Below are 19539 nucleotides of genomic sequence, written 5' to 3'. Positions count from 1 at the left end.
TTCCAGTTTAGAATTCATGATTTTCAGTTCGATTAATCATAAGAAATTAGAAATGAAAAGCTGCTTTAAAATCCTTGTTCAAATTTGCATTTGCATTTCATATCAAATTTGACCCTTTTTTATTGTATTCTTTTTCTAATATTTATGGAGGATTTTAATCAACTTGGTCATTTGTCCTATCTAATTTGATTCATGATTTTAGAAAATCATATGCGTTTCAATTTTTTGACGATAATTTTCAGAATATGAAAAAAGAAAAATAGAAAAATAAGAATCAGATTCATCATTAGAAATTCAGAATCACAGTTCAGATTAAAAATAAATATTTTATATTTTGAATTCAGAATGAAACCCAGAATTACAGATCAAATATTCATGAATGAGGGCTCTAAAATTTAGCTCATGAAATTTCGATCTGGAATTTAAATACGGAAATCGATTTTTTTTAAATTTCAGATATTTGAAATATTGAAATTTGAAAACAGATTCTTAATTCGATTTAAGAATTAAGTCAAGGTTCAAAATTCTGATTTGGAATGCAGATTCATACTTCAGAATAAAATTTAGCTCGTAAATTAGTTAAACAATCTAGATAATAATACCAATTTGACTTTTTCGTTGAGAAATGCAAGAGATCCCAAACTTAAAAATTTGCTTATTTATTCAATTTTAAAATTTCGAATTTTTATTGAAAGTTTTATTTTTACACACAAATCAGCTGAAGTTCACTAAGTTGATTTTTTTGAAAAAAAAAACCTAATTTTAATTTTAAAAAATTACTATCAGAATATTTGTTACGGAATTCATTCTTAATGAAAAATATTTGCTGATAAAGACGTACCTGATCTTCATCTACAAAATCAGCACATTTAAATTCTTTATTTTCTTGGTATATTGTTTTACATGATCAATATTGCAGTTTTTTATAAAGCCAAATTTTAAACATAAATCATAAATTTGAATATGTTTGCAGCATCCTGATTTGAACCGAAAAATAAGATATGTTTTCCTCGATGATTAAAATCTTCGAATTTGCTCAAGAGTTTGAAAGATTAAGCTTATCTGATTTCAGCATAGAATAAGTTTTGCATTCCAGAATTTTTCTGGGCATAGGCCGAAAAAATCCAAACATTTAATAAAACAAGACAAAATCCGGACATTTGATTTAAAATTTTCCAATTCATTAACCGGTAAAATTTGAGCAAAACCCGAGCATTATTAGAAGAATTGATAAGGGAAACATTAAAGATAAATCTTTTCAAATTTCTTTTTCCATCGAAGAACATCAGCTGCATTCAAATCAAGACTGGGTCATTCGGCCGAAAGTCATTCGGCCGATGGACGTTAGGCCGAATGTCTATCTAGCCGAACAGGCCACTAGACCGATTGGGTTAAAAGGCCGACGCCATGGTTATCCAGCCGAAGGCTGTTAGGTCTAAAGGACGCAAGGCCGAAAGGATGTTCGGCCGGATGGTCATTAGGCTGAATGGTTATTATGCCAAATGGTCATTAGGCCGAATAGTCATTAGGCCGAATGGTCGTAATGCCGAAAGGTCGTTAAGCCAAATGGTCATTTGGCCGAATGGATGATATACCGCATAGTCGAAAGGCCGAATGGTCGTAAGGCTGAACGATCTCCATGAATGGTTTCTAGGTCAATAAGAAATCTTTTACACTTGTCTGCATGCTAAGCCGAATGGTTGTTAGGCTGAATGGCTGTTAGGCTGAATGGACGAAAGGCCGAATGCTCATAAGGCCGAATTGGTCATTAGACCGAATGAGCGTTAGGCCGAATAGATGTAAAGCCTAATGGTCGAATCCGGTCGAATTCGACCTGATGATCATTCGGTCTGATGACTATTCGGCCTAACGACCATTCGGCTTTACTACTGATCGGCCCTACATGCAAAAAAGCGATAATTTTTCTTATAGGCCTAGCATAAATTCGGCACAACGACCATTCAGCCTAAAAATCATTCGGCCTAGTGGCCATTCGGCCTTACAAACATTCGGCCTAATGTCCATTCGCCCTTATGACCATTCAGCCTAATGACCATTCAGCCTAATGATCATTCAGCCTAATGACCATTCGGCCTAATGATCATTCGGCCATAAGACCATTCGGCCTAGCATCCATTCGGCTAAATAACCTTCGGCTTAATGTTCCATTCGGCCTATTGTCCTATTCGGCCGAAAATCCGGCCTTTTAACCCATTCAGCCTAGCTACCTTTGGCCTAACATCTTTCGGCCGAATGTCCGGCCCCCGTTAAATTCATATTAAAAGTGACAGTTTTCCTCAAAAACCTGACATTCAGGCTGAACTGGACCCCTCTCCAGTATTTTACTGAACATTCGGGCAAGGCCCGAAAAAAAAAGTGCAATATGGAATGCTTAGAATAAGTTTTTTATTAGGAAATTGAAGGCTTTCCTGAAAAAAAAAAATACCTATTTCATGCTCAAATACAATAAGCATAATCTATCAAACTCATTAAATTCAGTGATGTACATTCTATATTTTGTAACTTCATTATGAAAATTCAGTTCATCATTTTAAAGATTTTGTGATCTTTTTACTAAAGTTATAATTTAATACAAAAATTATTAATTTAAAATACTTAAAAATGAATAATCATATTGGAACAAAAATTATTGGTCTGAAAGTTATTTTTTTATGCCTTGTTGGGGCAAAAAATCATATTAATAATCAGTACCAAACACTCGGTCACTGCATACACAGTAACTCTGTCTATGGGCTGGTTGTTTCAGCATATGAAAGATAATAGCTAAGTTATTCGAAAACTTCTTCAAAAACATGAAGTTCCACTGAGAACTTTAAAATGTGTGCTCGTTTATAAATTATTCAAATGGTCGACTATCGATCTTTTTCATAGATTTTTTAAAACACAAATACGCGACGGAGTTGAAAATAAATGAATTTGTTGGACCGTAGGCCTATATGCCAAATGGGTTGCCTAGTCGAAAGGTCATGATATGCTGGTAGATCGAATGGCTTCTCTGCTTGACCTTCATTCGGCCTGTCGTTTATTACTTGCTCTCTCTCCGAAGGAGGTCACCAATAGCCCCTAGTTGCTGGTCAAGCCACGGAAACCGTCTGGGGTGGGCTACATACGCCTCTTTTGATGGGCCAGCTAGAGCTTGAGAACCACTGGGGCTCAAGGTCGGCTCTCGTTTTATGAGACTGGTCGGATATCCAATAAAACACTACGGACTCTGGTCAAAATGTTCTGTATTATAAAAACTTACGTTTGTGTAGTGTGGGTGTGTGGTGTGTAATCTGCTGCTGCTGGAACCGGCCGGCCGTAACGGGTGCGGGGCGCACTCACCATGCGCTCGGGACTGCTTCGATGCTGTTTCAAAACGTGGTCATCAACTATTGACCATTCGATGCAATGGAACCGGAGGGTAGTTGATTGAATTCTTACGAACCCGTTTGAAGGGATCAAACAACACCCTCTGGAACCAGATCGAGATGAGTCAGTTTGGCGGTTATGGTTGTCGTGGTAGATACCGGGACCTTCTGCGGAACTTCTTTTGCTCGGAATCTTGGCTTCAGGAAGTCTCTCAGAACATTGGCGGTTCTGATTAGCATACTGGTTCGTTGGATCCTTTGCCTCGTGCACACGGCAACTTGTTTGGATCCAACTAGCGGATTCCGCTAACCAATGTCTGCACTGTCGCTTGTGGACCTGGGAATTAGGCTCACTAGCTCGTTTGCCTCGTGCAAATTGATGCTTCGTCGACGCTAATTTGCAGAATCCGGCAAACTCCGGATAGAAACGGGATCTGGCTCACTGGTTCGTTCGCTTTGTGTGAACCCAAACTAGGTCGAGTCGATCCGGTCAGATTTGCTGTGACCAGAATCCTCGAGACCAGAAACTTTTTGGTCAGAAACTTTGGGGTCCTAAATCGGAACAGGCATTAGGATGGGTTTTTAGAAACAGCTGTGGGAAACTCACTTGACTAAGACTCTTCTCTGGAAAAACAGGCACTTTCCACTTTAAAATTGGCTTTACTTTTAGTTATTTAAGTAAAACTTTTTGCACTACGATCTAGTCGCTATCGTGATTGCAAGCGGAAAGACTTAACTTAGCCAAGGAGCTGATTTTCCCACCCTTGCCAGTTTCCGTTCCATTTTCCGTTGACATCAGTATGTCCGTCGCCGTTCAGTTGGTGTTATGTGTTTTTGTTTGTGTTCTGTATTTGAATTTTTAAACTGCTGAATGTTGTCCGTTACTTTTTAATTTGGAGTGCTTAAATTATTCGTTTTTATTTTATTGAACCTATCTCCTAATCTTTCCTGTTTAACAATTTTGTGTTCTTTTTATACAAAATAAGGTAGGAAAATCGTCGATATTTAATCGACGAACTTCTTGAGCACTCAGAAGGAATGCTTCAAGTGGCTCGCTCCCTATGGGTCCAATGGGGCAAAATACCCTAACGGTTACACGTTTCTTTTAAACATCTTCACCAAATTAATCCTTATTTTTATCTTCAAACTTAAAGCTCAAGAAAAAAAAATGTTTTTAATTTAAAATGAATCTCATCTGATCATTTTGCTCGCACCAGCTACTTATATATTTTTCATAGTTTACATAGAAAATGAACTAAAACTCAATTTTTCGTCAACTTTGTAAACATTTTCAATATTTAGTATAGAGTAACCGAAGAAGCAAGAAAAAATATCTACTTCACGCTTTTAAGTTATCTTACCCGTTTTTCAGTTTACAAAATGCTTGAAAATAGTTTTTAATAAAAATTATTTAAAGGAAATTAGGATTCTCACATTTTTTTGCAGAGCCACAAACTAAATCTTTTTTTTTCTAAGAAGCTAATAGAAAATTGATGTGAGGACAGTCGTTGTGCATAAAGAACAGGCATTAAAAAACAGCTTTTATTAAAAAACTGAAAAAAAGAAAACTGAAGAATTAAGTACAATGCTTGCTGATTTTTATAATAACTACGTCAGCATTGAAGATACCTGACAACCAATATGGAATATGAATTAACTTGTTATTTCGAAGAGCTTTTGGTCCCGAGGATTTTTTTTCTCTGGAAATTATTTTTTCAAACCAGCATGGAAGTCGATTTCATAAATTATTAATTCGAAAAAAAAACCTTAGCAAGCTATCACCATTTTGACATCACACACATTGAAAAATTGTGCAGAAATTCTCCCCTTCCCGGCCTTTTGGAGAAACTGGCAAAAATAAAACTCATTCATCTAATTTTGAACATGATCGATAAGTTCAAGCTTGGCTCCGGTTTGATGCGCATCATTGGACGAGCAACCACGCCGCCGGCGAAGCCCAAATTTCGTTATATTCCGGCACGATCAGATATCACGCAGCCGGTCAAAACTCACGATCAGAAACCGGTCGAACAGAAGGATTATTACTCCGTGCTTGGAGTATCTCACATGTCCTCGTTCCAGGACATCAAACAGGCATACTACAAGCTAGCCAAGGAGTATCATCCGGACATGATTCACCGGACGGATGGAGATTCAGGAGTAGAAAAAACGGCCATCCACATTTCGGACGCAGACGAAGCCAAATTTCAAGAAATAACAGAAGCCTACGAAGCTTTGATGAGTGAATATAAGAAGTGTGACAGTCTGGTACCCTTGAATCCGGAACTGTACAAGTTAGTGTGAATGTTTTTTTTGTGTTTCTGAAAGTTATTTAATTTTTTTCTAAAATTTTCAGAACGGTCACCCAGGTTCGGCGGAAATCTATCGCTTCGGCATGGAATACTGTCAACGAACTGAATTACGAAGATGTAATTCTGAAAATTTCCTTCAAGGAAGCGACAGAGGGAAGCCGCCGGGAAATTAAACTTCCTATCGGGTCCAAGTGTGAAAATTGTTCGGCCTGGGGCAGTTTTCCTCCGGTAGACAGCGAAGGGCTTTGCAAGGTTTGCCAGGGATCCGGAAAGCAAACGATCCAAACCGAAAGTGGTCCTCTTCATATGGTTTGTCGGTTTTGTAAAGGTGCTCGAGTGTCCACCCATCAGCACATCTGCAACCGATGCAATGGCAAGGGGATCGTTCTGAAGCCTTGTCCGGTTCAGGTGCTTATACCAAAAGGCTCTAAAAACAGGGACGTCCTCAAAGCTAGGATCCCTGGACATAAAAGAACGGTTAACGTTATCCTCAACGTTCATGATATTGACCGTTTCAAGCGGGAAGGGATCAACATTAGGTCCACCGAAGAAATTACTCTGACAGAAGCAGTGCTTGGTGCCAACATTCCAGTGAAAGGGATCGATGGAACTTTCAACGTGCATGTTCCTCCTGGAACGCAACCGGGAACGGAAATTCGCGTCCCAGCCAAAGGACTTTTCGATCTGTCCTCGCAGGAAAAAGGATATCATCTGATTAGGATTAAAATTAACATCCCTACTCACATTAGCGCCTCGCAACGGAAACTTCTGCAAGAGCTGCACGGAACCTTAAATCGTCCAAATGACCGACAATAGCCGATCCAACGGTTTGACGGTGTTTTAATGGCAACCGAAGCAACTTCGAACGGAGTTCAACAAAACTTGATCTACCATCATTTTAGAACCAGGCCTTTCAAGTGTTGATGTCAATAAATATACAAATTAAAACACCGTGAAACTGCCTACATTATTCATACTACCAAAACTAGTTGAGGGTTTTTGTGAATTCAGCAACATTTATTTCCCTCCCTTTCCCCCCACAGGCTAGGGGCTAAATAATGTTTGAATTAGTGAAAGTGAACTGTGTTCTTTCGCCGTTTTTAATTAGAAAAAAAAAATGATCAGCTTATCCTTCCTTTGCGGTTAGGGTCTTTATATCCAAAACTGTATTTTTTCGAAGCGATATCTCAGGAACGGTTAAAGCAAGATTCATGATATTCTCTGACTTCCTAAAATAAGGAGCTATAAAATTTCTAATTTATAGATTTTTGAATTGGGTGCCAGAGACAACCAGCAAAATAAGGACATTTAGCCGGTTATGGATATTTTTTATGCGGTTTGATTTTGCTCAGTATTACTAACACGGCTTCTTTTTACGCGATTTTTTTGCCATGGATATGATTCTTCTACACGGCTTGCGCTCAAAAAACTTGGCTTGAAAAATATTCCAAGCCCTATACGTTAACGACGGAGTTCATACCACGTTAAAAAAAAAACATTACTGTACAGGCGCGGATTTTTGTTTTGATTATAAAATCCAAAATGCTGAACCGATTTTCAAAAACCTTCTCCATTTTGAAATTGTCCAGGTGTATGTTATCGGATTTTTGTCAAAAATTTGAGAATTGGTTTTTGTGATCTTCAAAAAACGACCTTAAAACATAAAAGTCCTCAAAAATTTGTATTTTGAATCAAAGATAACTCATTTTGTTAAAGTCGTTTTGATGAACTTTTAATTAATATGAATTTCGGTAGATTGAGAGCTCATATTGAAACAATAAAAATGCTTGGTTTGCAGACCACAGCATGTTATTTGAAAAATTCGTAAACAATTTTTTTTCAATGATTTAATAACTATATTTTATTTATTAGGATCGAGGAATTTTGAGGAAAAAATTGTCATCCGGTTCATTTACATTCAGTTAAAACTGGTATGGATGAATTATATTAATGCATAAACAAATAGGGATTCTAGTATTAAATCATAGAATATCAGCATATTGAGCACCAAATCTGAGGTACATCGACATTTACTTTACGCTTTATGTTGCCCTGGGCACAACTTCTTTAAAATGTAAAATTTAATTTTTAAAAATATTATAAGAAATCAAAAACGACACTTCAATTGACTCTAGAATTGGAAATCTGCACATTTTATCCATTTCATGTTGAAATACGACTAGGAGAATTTTTAAAATATATCTCGTTGTATGTTTTTCGCGGTTTTTAATGTGAAGAAAATATCTCAATAATTAAAATAAAGTTGGATTCAATTGAGTTTCAGGTTCTAATAGTTTAAATACTTTATCAGCCCAGTTTTATAAATATAAACAAATTATTCAGTAAGAAAACAGTGGTTTCCAAGAATAAAGTCAAAGATTTTGATTTTTTTCGTATATTTACATTTATGACATACATTAGAAACCTAAAACTTTTATTATTTTAAATGAATCTTCAAATACACCAATATATAGCTGACATAAAGATATTTCGTTATTTTAACCGGGATGGTCACGATCTTCGTTTTTCGGCTCAATTGTCAGAAACCCACATAATTATAATAATTCTTCATGTAGACAATTCCAAAATGGCTTCGCTGCTAAAATTTTGTTTGGCTCCGTTCTCAATATGGACATCCAAGCTCCAACCTTTTTAGTCTCTTGAGCTTCCTTTGACTAAAAGCTTGTTTGCAAGAAAGCTCTTGCTTTTGTGAAATGATGAGCCTATTTGCTCAAGCGATTCGAATTGGTTGAGCTTAGCACATTATGGACCGCAGAGCAATCCAACCGAGGGATTTTTTCCAATAATGTTAACTAAACTTTCGAAATTTTATTTTTGTGCCTTGTATCAAAAAAATCAGGCAAAATGATTTTGAATTGAAAATCAAAAATATATAATCTGTTTTTAGAATTTTATGGCTTTTTGAGCTTTGACCATCAGTTTACAATGAATGATTTGACTTTCTGTGTTAATAAGATGATAAAAATAATAGTTATCAAGAAGTGATCGCTAGGAAACAGACATTTTTAAAATAGACACAAAAAGTGGTTAGATTAGATTAATCCAGTGTTTAAATTATTATTCATTCTGGTATGTACGCAAAAATCAACAACACAAAATCAAATTGAAACTTATAGCTATTTAAAACAATATAGGTTCGGAATAAATCCAACATCAACCCAGCCATTAAAAATCTAACAGACACAAACAGTACACACTCTTAAGTCGAACAACTCAGAATGTAAAACACAAAAATTATTCATCTGATTAAAATAAATTATAGATTTTCCCTGATGATGGCCAAGATCATGGCCAAAACGTTGGACATTGAGTAAATGTGCTGTTTTTAATAAAATTTCAACTGACTGAGAAGCCGAAACGTCCTAAATTAATAAAATTCTTAAGCTTGGAATGTGGAGTATTGTTTGAAAATCGGTCGTCAGATATTTAAGTATTCTTGTTTTTTAAAGTTCAGCTTGTTTATTAACATTTATTTGAGTCCCAGCGAAAATGGACGTATCAGGAATGACGACTTTAGTGGATTACAACGGTGTTGCGAACCGAATCCCAACTGCATAGTGAAAAGATCTTAAACAATGTCGTTTGAAGCCAGTTTTAATCAGAAATGATAGAAAGTCCGCCATGTTTATGAATTTTAAGATTAGTTTGCTCCCGCGCGAGCATCAAGTGAGAGAATAATCGTCATGTTCTCTCTGCAACTAGCAGTGCATCCAGATGGCTAAAAATCAGATTGTGAATTGAGTAATATTGACCAATAAGAATAATGTAAAATATGGTGGCAATGATAGCTTAATTTTGCGCTCTCTTGCATTCTTCCTACAGGTAAGAATAAGGTTTAGGATAACGCCAATTGATGTTGTTTTCATCGGTTTAGGAAGAAATTAAATTTATGTACGTATATTGCCTCCACTTTGGAAGGTAAATTCTGTGTTTTCAACATTCATACGATCATTCAAGAATGTATATGGAACTTCAGGTGATTTGCCAATCGTTGCACACCTAAGGACATGTTTTAGGTTTATTTCCTGTATTGGCTGCATTTCTACTAAATTCACTATTTTTTTTTGACGGTTGCACTCATACAAGATCCAAAAGTAACTTAAAAATTTAAAAAAATCAATTAAAACTGTTTTTCAGTGCCCAAAAGTTTCACAGGCAAATTTTATGAGGTGCCTAATGTTTTTCGAATTTTTTCAATGGTTGCAAATTTTGAGGGAGGGGGGGGGGGGGGGTCTTTCATACAAACCGTCCAACCGTAGTGCACTATGGAGAAATTCGGACCCAAAATTAAAAAAAAAAACAAAAAGCCCACGGTATGAGAGTCTGGAATAAAATTTATCAAACGTGAAATATTCTCAGAAACTCAATTCTGCGGCTGATTTTATAGGGAGCCATCTTATTTGACCTTATTTGCCCAGTATTCAGCCTTTTTTCGTTATATATCGTACCAACATAAAATAACCAACATTTAAACTTAAAGGTATTCAATACCTCATTTTCAAAGTGTAAAGGACGCGATCTATTTCAAAAATTAAATTGATTTATATCTTTTTCATGAAAGGGATTATTTGAAATGAATGTAACCTCTGTAGCGATTGGAATCAGGCCTCAGTTTGTTAAGAGATGTTGACAAGTATAGTTGATTCACGTTTTTCTGAAGAAGAGATAACGATCGGTTACGACAGATAGCTGAAGCAGTTACAAGGCTAGTCAAGAGGACAGTCGTGAAAGGCAGAAGTCATGATGAGAGGACAGCTGTAGTAGTAAAAAGAACAGCCTTGAAATGCGTGTTGGGAGGACCGCATGTAGAAAAAACTGCGCGTTTAGAGAGCAGCAGTAATAGTAAAAAAGGAAAGTTTTAAAATAGAGAAAAAAAAACAGCATATAAGGACGACAGCTGTGGGAGTAGGGTGGCCCAAAATTGCATAATGTCTGGCAAACTTTTGTATGAGCCCTACTAAAAAAATCACGTTTGGAGGTTCCGCAAACGCGACCTTTGAAAAAAGTCAATTTTCTAAAGATTTGTTTTTAGATAAATGCTGGGTCCGAAAATTTTCACAAAATTTATATATTCTAAATTTTTTAATTTTTTTAGAGTTGAATACTAAACGTTAAAAATAAAGAATGAACCAAATTCGCATAAAAAAAAATAATAAAAAAAAAATTTCATCAATCCTCAAGAAACAATCACATCACATTCAAATGTTTCCCAGCAAATTTCCAGCTGAAAAATTATTTTGATCAAATTAAGATTCACGATGCTATTACTGTTTATTTTTCTGGATAAAAAGGGCCAAATAAAGCTTCGCTCAGATGTCCCCGGTCTAACTCGACGGAAGATATGAATTTCTGAGGAAATTGCACATTAGACAAGTGATATTTCGTGTCTTTCAACTTTCGACTTCAATTTTTATGGGATTAAAGGTTGAAGTTTTCCTTCTTTACAATATTTTGAAAATATCGCTGTTGACATGAAGTACAATTGTTTGTGATTTGTAGTCTCGAAATTAAGGAAACAGGGTTTTTCAGCACAATCTTTAGATTCTTTGCATAAAATGTTGAGTTAATAGTCGAGATAAGGGATTTATACATAAATCCGATAAAAAGTAGTCCCTCAAAGCCAAAGAAGTGGAAGTGATTTCGACACTTTTCAGACATTGTAAGTTTCCCGACTTTCACACATACATTTATATGTATGTTCTTCAACGAGTTTAATACTTCAACTTTAAGATTTGACGGGATAAAAAATAATTTTTTGGAATTATGAAGTGCCTATAAGTAAAAGTTAATCTATCAACATTGAGTACCAAAAACATATGAAAATTCTAAATGATAATCAGTTAATTAGAGCTAAAAAATTACAAAAAAAATACTAATTTTACATAAATATTTAGCAAAAAAACAAGTCATATTAATGAACAATCCAAGTTCTTTTTCAGTATCATGTAGTCAATTAACGTGCCCAATTTTGTATGGCAATTTATATGGAAGAAGAAATGTTTGCATACGATATTTTCCAGGAAATTCAAATAAGCTTGAAATGAGGTTTGTCGTTAACTATTGATTTTGCCTATGCCTATTAGACCGCTGCAAGCTTTGTATGGAAATTTCATATTTTTAAATTTTTACTCCTGCCATAACTTTTTTTGATTTTTTTGCTGCCAGAAATAGCAATAAAAATGTTGGATGCATTCAGTCCTGAATTAGCACAACGAGTATTATTTTTGTATGGAAATTTGTATGGGAAAACAAAATTTGTCATTTAAAAATCGCCAGAGATGTACTGAATGTTCCAAAAAATTCAACTTTGGATGAAATTTATTTCTTTATTCTTGCAATACAATTCATGTGAACAAAGCATAAACCTAACAAGTACCTTAGAAAAGTTTTTCAATGTTATACAATTTTTTTTCAAAATTATTTTTTTATGTTTTTGCGGTTTTGTCTGCATATTTGAAAGAAAATTTCTTTGCACTGTCAGAGAATTTATTGTTTTATATAACCTTTGCAAAAACGTTTCATGCAATTAATAACAGCTCTAGCAAGCAAAGTTTGCCATTTTTATAAACTTTTCAATGGATTCAGATTTGTTATTTTGAAAGGGTTATAACTTTTTCATAAAATTCTCAGCTGCTCGTCAAAAAAATAAGCTTAAGAATAGTCAAAAACAAAAATCAAAGAATGAATTTTATGGATGATTTAATGTGCAAAAATTCACTCTTCCATACAAAATTGAAACGCGTTGCGCTAACTCAGGAATCAACAAAATCATCTCAAATTTTACACTGATGCTTGGTGACCCAAAAGGCATCGAAAAATCATATGGGAGCAAAAAGTCCTTTTTAATCGGGGGTTTAATGCCTATGCATAATTTTTTCCCAATATGAGATAGAGCGAAGTATTCCATGAAAATAGATATTACTTTATCAAAATAAAAAATCCGAATCGATTTCAAAATATTATTTATTAAATTGCGGGTTTTGCATGCAGGAGCTTTCATGACATGACATTTTGAAAGTATTATAAATCAACAGCTTTCAAGTTAGCAGTCAAAATCACTAAAATTGAAAAATATTTGTTTAGAAGTTTTCGTATGACATCGAATATTATTTTCGGAGTACATGTTAGGTTTGGTTTTTGTTCACATGAAATGTATTGCAAGAACTAAACCCAAAGTTAATTATTTTGAACTTTCAGAAAATCTCTGAAGATTTTTGAATGAAAATTTGGATTTTTCCACACAAATCTCCCTACCAAATCATAACACATTGCTTCAATTCAGGACTCAATGAATCTTTTCATAAAGTTCTACTGCTATTTAGGCATAAAAAACAACCAATCAATGTTATTGGAGATATAAAAATTTATAAATTAACATACAAATCTTGAGGCGGACTTATGTACAACAATGGGACAGGAAGAGATTGAGCGGACTAATTGTTGCACGATCTGACTTTTTTCTCGGGTATGTATGGTTCGTAATTTTTCGGAAATCATGATTTTAAAATTGTTCAACAGACATTTCGTAAAGAAAACCGATACAAAAAATGTTTTGGTCTGACGTAAAACTTTATTTGTCCTAGAAAGAAGCTTAAGATTTTGGTTAACAATTAGAACAAAATAGCGCAAAAAAAAAATCATGAAAAATTAAAAACGTCGTTGATGCATTTTTACAGCAGAAAATATCGCAAAAAGCGTCATTTAATCAGTAAACATCCCGATCAACATGATTCAGTATTATAAATCGAATAAAACGAAAACAGCTGAAATATTGAAAATTTAAGTCATACTGTGCTACAACAGGTCAAGGGACAACGATTGGTAATACACCTTATTTAAAACAGAATAGAAAAAGAATAAAGCTACAAAAATGTTTGCTGAGGTTAAGCATTATCTAGGTGTTGTTTGCAACGTTTCAAAAGGTTTTTCTTAATTTTTTTTAAGTGTTCAATGACATCCTTTGACAATAATTGCCTTTCAAATTTCCTTTTTGTTGAGTGAGTGTTTAAGTAGACATTAAGAGAAAACGGTTTTTAGCTGTTGTTATTTATTGTAGGTCACCGTTGACATTTTCTGACAGTGGAATATTATTTAGATAATTTAGGAATACGTTGTTCAGCTAGAATTGGTCAATAATTTTTTTCTACAGAAAAGTATTTTTCCTATCACGTAAATAAATTGAAGGGTATAACAATTCGTAAATATAACATCTATATACAAATGTTCAAGTGGTGAATATTTTGAAGCACATAATTAAATTAACATAAGTTGTTCATGATGCAAATATTCCACTGCAAAATTTCTCAGTTTCCTAAATTATCAGCACAAGTACTTAAATAAAATTCATGAGTGCTTTCGGGGTAATTGTTACTATACTGTTCATTGACTTTCTGTACACCATAAACGGGGGCATCATGCATTACTTCTTCAATGGCTTCTAAAAACTTAATGTTCACAGATAATCATACTGCTTGTACATCAAAAGTTTTAAAGTTTAAATTAGAGATGTACCGAATATTCGGTCGGCCGAATATTCAGCGCCGAATATCGCCAAAAAACCGTTTAGCCGAATATTCGGCTCCCCGAATAGTTGAGCTAAGTATTCGGCCGAATAGGCCGAATAGGCCGAATATCTACTACAGACTTGTAAATTTTTAAAATAGTTTTGGATAATGTCAAAAATTTCCAAAAGTAATGTTGTAAAAGCTACACAATCATTAAAAACTTATGATTTCTGCAAAACATCCGTCTATCTTTCAATGTAGATCTTACAGGAGACTGCTAAACGGTATCGCTTTGTACTTTGATTATAGTTCATTCCAGATTTTCTCGAAATATTCAGGCATGACCATAAATCCAGTAAACAATCCAGATAATTTAAATCTGGCCGGGATGTCCAGATATTGTTTAATACTTCGCGTGTTTTGCTCAGGTTTATTCAGATTATTAGCTAAATCAAATGAAAATCTCAAATTTCTTTTTAAAAAATTTTAGATTTTGTGTTCAATTTTCCAAAAATTTTAAAATATACATAAAATTTGCCGTTTTTTTTTTTTCAAAAATCGCTCTGAATGCCTGACCGTCTGGATACGTGTGGTTGAAAGTATGGTTTGCTTAAAGTTAAAGATCATCTATTTTTTCAACAACTATTTTAAAGATATCATGCTTAAATTCGACCTTCATCTAATTCAATATTAGAGAAGCAATTTCAAATAGCTTGACAGATGTTTCGAAATGTTTTATTCCAGATTTCACAGGAACGCAATCTCTTTGGTGATAAACGCCCTAGATGCGATTAGCCATCTGATGTCTTTTCAGTTATCGGTGACATTTTAAAAATCAGAAAGACCCTTACTTAATAAAAAAAATATATTGAAATACATCATCCGATAATATCATCTGGTTTAAAATAATCTACTAAAACATGGGGGGAATTAATATGGATGAAATAGAAAGCATTGAAATGATCGCTTAAGGTTTTTTCATTGAAAACTCAATAGAATATTCGACCGAATATTCGGCCGAATATTCGTTTGGCCGAATAGTTGAAAAGCTCAATATTCGGTATTCGGCCGTTCGCCGAATACCACTATTCGGTACATCTCTAGTTTAAATTAACGGGATCAGAAAAATTTTAAGTTGCTTAATTTATTTTAAAATTTACAAAAACATGCGATATTTACCCTACTAAGAAAAAGGAGTAATTTGCACCAAACTTTGTTTTTATTAAAAAAAAACGATTAAAAATTAAAAGTTTTTTATATATTTGTGATAATTGTTTTGATATATATGTAATGGTAAAACGCATAGAGCACCAATTGCAGGGATTTTTAGTTTTGTTTGAATAAAATTTTTACATTTTTTCTGTGAAAATTGTTTTCAACACTAAACAGATTGACACTTTGTATATACCTATTTAGACCGCCGGAGGTCTAACGCTTTTTCCGCTAAAACTCTCTCATCCAATTTTTACAAAATTTAAGTTATCATGATTTTTTAATCATTAAATGATAACTTTATTACATTATATAGAAATTAAAATTGAATAGGTATTCTGACATTCAAATGTTGCATCTAACCCTGCTGTTTTGAGATGCTCCGTTTCACGGTACATCTGTTTCTTGAGCATCATTAAGAAATTTTGAATCTTTGAAATCTGTCTGAATTTTTTTCAAATTTCAAAAATAAAACTTTTGTGACGCCTCTATAGCAGTCATAACTAATCTTATGTCGGTTTTAATAGAATTAATTTCATTGGATTGTTACATTTAATGTATATTGTGAAATGTTCAAGTATATTAAACGTATAGGACCTTTATTGAATGGTTATTTCCTAAACATTCAAACATGCAAGCAAGACCATAAAACGAATCCGAATTTACCTGTCCAGTTCGCCCATAGGTTGTGGCCATTTTCCTCACATCAGAGTATCCTAAAAGCTCGAGACGCTTCGTGTTTCACCAGAACCAAACTGAAGAATGCACTACCAATAAACTTGTTGCTTGTTGCTCTTTATCGGGGCTGGGCTCAATTCAATCAACTTCTAACCTTACACGATAAACCGACAAACCAATTTGTTTTTCCTTCCACTTCACTTGCCCGCCCACTCGTCGCCGTCGTCGTTTCTTCTATCACAACCACAAATTTATTGGAAGATTGCTGGCTAAAAACGGCCAACCCACCCGTAAACCGGATCAATCACTTTAAACCACTTATTTCCATCACCGGCCACGAGCTCGAGCAGCAGCAGCAGTAGCGATGTTGTTGATGATGATGATAGGATCTGCCCCCGAAAATCTGCAACCCGCGTCGAAACGCCATTTTTCTTTTGTTTAACTTGCTTCCTCCGTCCGGCTTCACTAACACAAAGGAGATGAACCAAATTGCGGCAACCGTCGATTCGGTGAAATTTTCAGATTTTATCGAAGAATTCCCAACAACGAAACAACACAAAATCACAGCCACTGCCCGTCGTTTAATTTTATTTTATTTTTTACTGCTTTTGGTAGTAATAATTTTCACTTGTTGGCACCCGCGGGAGGCAAATTTCTGCAACGCCACTTACAACGTTTAGCAGCTCACACATACACGCAAATGCACACACACAAATTTTGGAACACACAACCAAAAACTTTTAGTGGCGGAACTGTTTTCGAGGAGCCCCCCAAACCAATAACGGCAGCAAAATAAGCTCGTAAATTATCGGTGCCGTTCCGTGCGAAACGCGGATCTTCCCCCGGGGGGTGGCGTTATCTTTTAAACCATCCAAGAAAGGGTGGAAAAATCCGCCCGTGGGAAACCGATGAGAAGCTTTGGATTTTTCTTCTCGTTTTATGCGCCTGCAGCCTATAAACCAATTTTGCTGGGGGTGGAATCCTTTAGCCACCGATCGCCTTGTTGACTCTGTGTAGAACTTCGTTTCTGAAAGTGAGTAAGTAAGTATAACGAGTTTTTAATAACGTGCATAGTTTCGTGACTGATGCCAGAATTCCGTGGGATGGTGTTCTTCTGATTTAATGCATCGACGTTGAGGGTTTTACTTTTGCTGTTCTGGAGGTTTTTAACATTTTTGCATCCTTCGACGAAAATATGTACCATACAAACATTTTGAGTTATAAGTAAGATGTGGAAGTCGTAAAGTTCTCATTTCATGGAATATCAAAAATAGTTTAGGTAGTAACTTTCTTTATTCTACGAGTTCGATACTATTAGTACCTGATAGCTACACAGGAATTTTTATTTTAGCAAATAAAAAAGTTTGGGATCATTCTTTTAAAAACATGCAAATTTATCCTATTCATATCTTTCTTATCTAACATCGTATTGCAGATCTAAAGGGTTCCTTTGGAAGCTTGAGAATTGTTGTTTTTTCATAAATTCATTCAAAAATTATATTTTAAAGCGATAACCATAAAAATTCAGAATCATAAGTGTTAACTTACAAAAAAATCGTAAAATTTTGGTGAATTTTCTATGGTTATCACAAAAGTTTGGATTAAAAATATGAAATTAAATTGTGATTGGTCTCTGAAGTAAATGAATCAGTTAAATAAACTTGACAAACTTTTTGTTCATGAGTCCAACATTCTGATTGTTTTGAAAAATCCCAGAAAGGAGGTTTGAACCTTCAATTAGTGTATTTCAATGTTCAACAGCACATAGCGTTATTTCGTCAATAAACGTTTTATATTTAGTGGCCTTATAATTCTGATTGATTGTTAACTGTTGAATAAGTAGAGAGTGTGATCTGGGGAATAAAAGGGAGCTATGGTGGGCTTGCTAGATACATTCAGATGAAAACCAAACAATTCACAAAAAAGTGGGCTACAGCTGGAAAGCAAAACATCTTTACTCACTAGAAAACTCTTTAAAAAAGTTTATAGTCTAACTTATACATTCACCATAAGCCAAAGTAGTTCGTAGAGTGTACACTAAGGTTTTTGTCACGCGGATTGATTTTGATAGGTTTTTCTTACATGACTTCATTTTACATCAGGGCAGAGATCTAATATATAAATGTAACGACTCTTTCTTGCCACTAATGTCAGCAACTTGTTTTAGGGCGCCACTTCCGGAAGGGAAGATTGCTGACACGTGATTATGATCCGGCCACAGACTCCTCTCAAGGCGGGTATTACGTCATTTGGCTTGAAAATATCGGTTTTAGGTTCACGCTGCCCAAACGGTGAAACGGGGAAAAGTAGGATGGGAAAAAAAGTGCACGAGATAAAAAAAAACCCACTCTAGTCACTCTAATTTTCCAGCTATAACAATTTTCAAAAGCTCACTTCAAAGAGGGTTGCCTATCCGTCAGGCGCGTATTACGGAGTAAAACAGTGCTCGGGTTACAGCATCAATCTATGTTTTCTTATCGAATGTGTGTTTAGGAGCTCCTAGCTATTTCCCTAACATTTGTGTGTAGCTTACAGTAGGTTTTGTTTTATTTAATTTCTAACCTGGTTTGTGCTTCCGGATCCGGTGTTCAGTTGACTGCAGTTGGAGTACGTTGGATGGTGACACTATTCGATGCTACGTTGCCGAAACAATCGCCCACGGGATGTTGCCAAGACGGAGTGTTGTATCGGGCAGTATCCAGTCTCGGGGGCCTTCAATCCACAACCGAGCTGAAATTACAAGCTCGGGGGCCTTCAATCCACAACCAAGCTGTCGGCCTCTATCGTAGGGCGTATGTTTCGCACGGGATCTTCAGCCTCGGATTTAAACCCACGTTGACGCGGGTTACCTGTCAACGTTCTATTATTTTATCTTTTCTCATAATTTAGAAACGTACTTTTTGTTTAACCTTTTCTTACGCTGTTAATTTGCACTAGCGTAGTTAGTTATCCTGTAGCACCTGAAGTCCTGTGTCACGATTTTTCTTCGCCTATGGAGTGAGGTTACACTCGGTTCTTAGAACTATAAAGTTATTTCCAAGGTATTACTTCCAACTTACTGGTATCTCCAAATAACCGTCGTTATATTATTGTCTTCTCAAGATAGTCGCCCAATATATTTAGACTCACAAAATAGCAACTTAGATATGATTAACCGGTATACTTTTCTAAGTATGCCTCTAATTATCGAATATTAGCGAATTAGCGATATATCACTTCCGATAACGGTCTGTCGGTTTTGGCGTTCTCTAAAAAAGTGGCCGAGTCATTGATTCTCTAGGTCAGCTTCAGCATGAGTTTTGCAATTCCATAAAGGAATCAGTTGTTTTGTCTCGTTTTCACTCATGGGGATGGGAACCGGGATCAGGGAACCGTTTTCAGTTGCTCCAAACCGGAGCAGAACCGTGAACCTAGCGGTCAAACTTGGAACCATTTCAAGCG

At 35.2% G+C, this 19539-nt stretch overlaps 2 protein-coding genes across 14 annotated transcripts in view; one reads left to right on the top strand and one right to left on the bottom strand.

The window, feature by feature from the left end:
• LOC129744119 (alpha-catulin) overlaps positions 1-19539 on the bottom strand; it is a 458959-nt gene that overhangs the window by 210278 nt on the left and 229142 nt on the right. The window contains exon 2 of one of the 13 annotated variants that reach the window (XM_055736513.1): positions 16087-17125. The exons of the other annotated variants lie outside the window; for them this stretch is intronic. Coding sequence (XP_055592488.1) covers positions 16087-16116 — 30 coding nt within the window. The 5' untranslated portion in view covers positions 16117-17125. The remainder of the gene's footprint in view (positions 1-16086; positions 17126-19539) is intronic. 13 annotated transcript variants of the gene reach the window in all.
• Positions 5146-6641, top strand: LOC129744121 (dnaJ homolog subfamily A member 3, mitochondrial-like). The gene is made up of 2 exons (XM_055736517.1): positions 5146-5665; positions 5728-6641. The coding sequence occupies exons 1-2, from the start codon at positions 5256-5258 to the stop codon at positions 6497-6499; spliced, it is 1182 nt and encodes a 393-aa protein (XP_055592492.1). The 5' UTR covers positions 5146-5255; the 3' UTR covers positions 6500-6641.

This window comes from Uranotaenia lowii, chromosome 2 (genome assembly GCF_029784155.1).
Source record: "Uranotaenia lowii strain MFRU-FL chromosome 2, ASM2978415v1, whole genome shotgun sequence".
NCBI lineage: Eukaryota > Metazoa > Arthropoda > Insecta > Diptera > Culicidae > Uranotaenia > Uranotaenia lowii.
The sequence above is the reverse complement of the archived record's forward strand: the minus strand, read 5'-3'. Positions and strand labels throughout refer to the sequence as shown.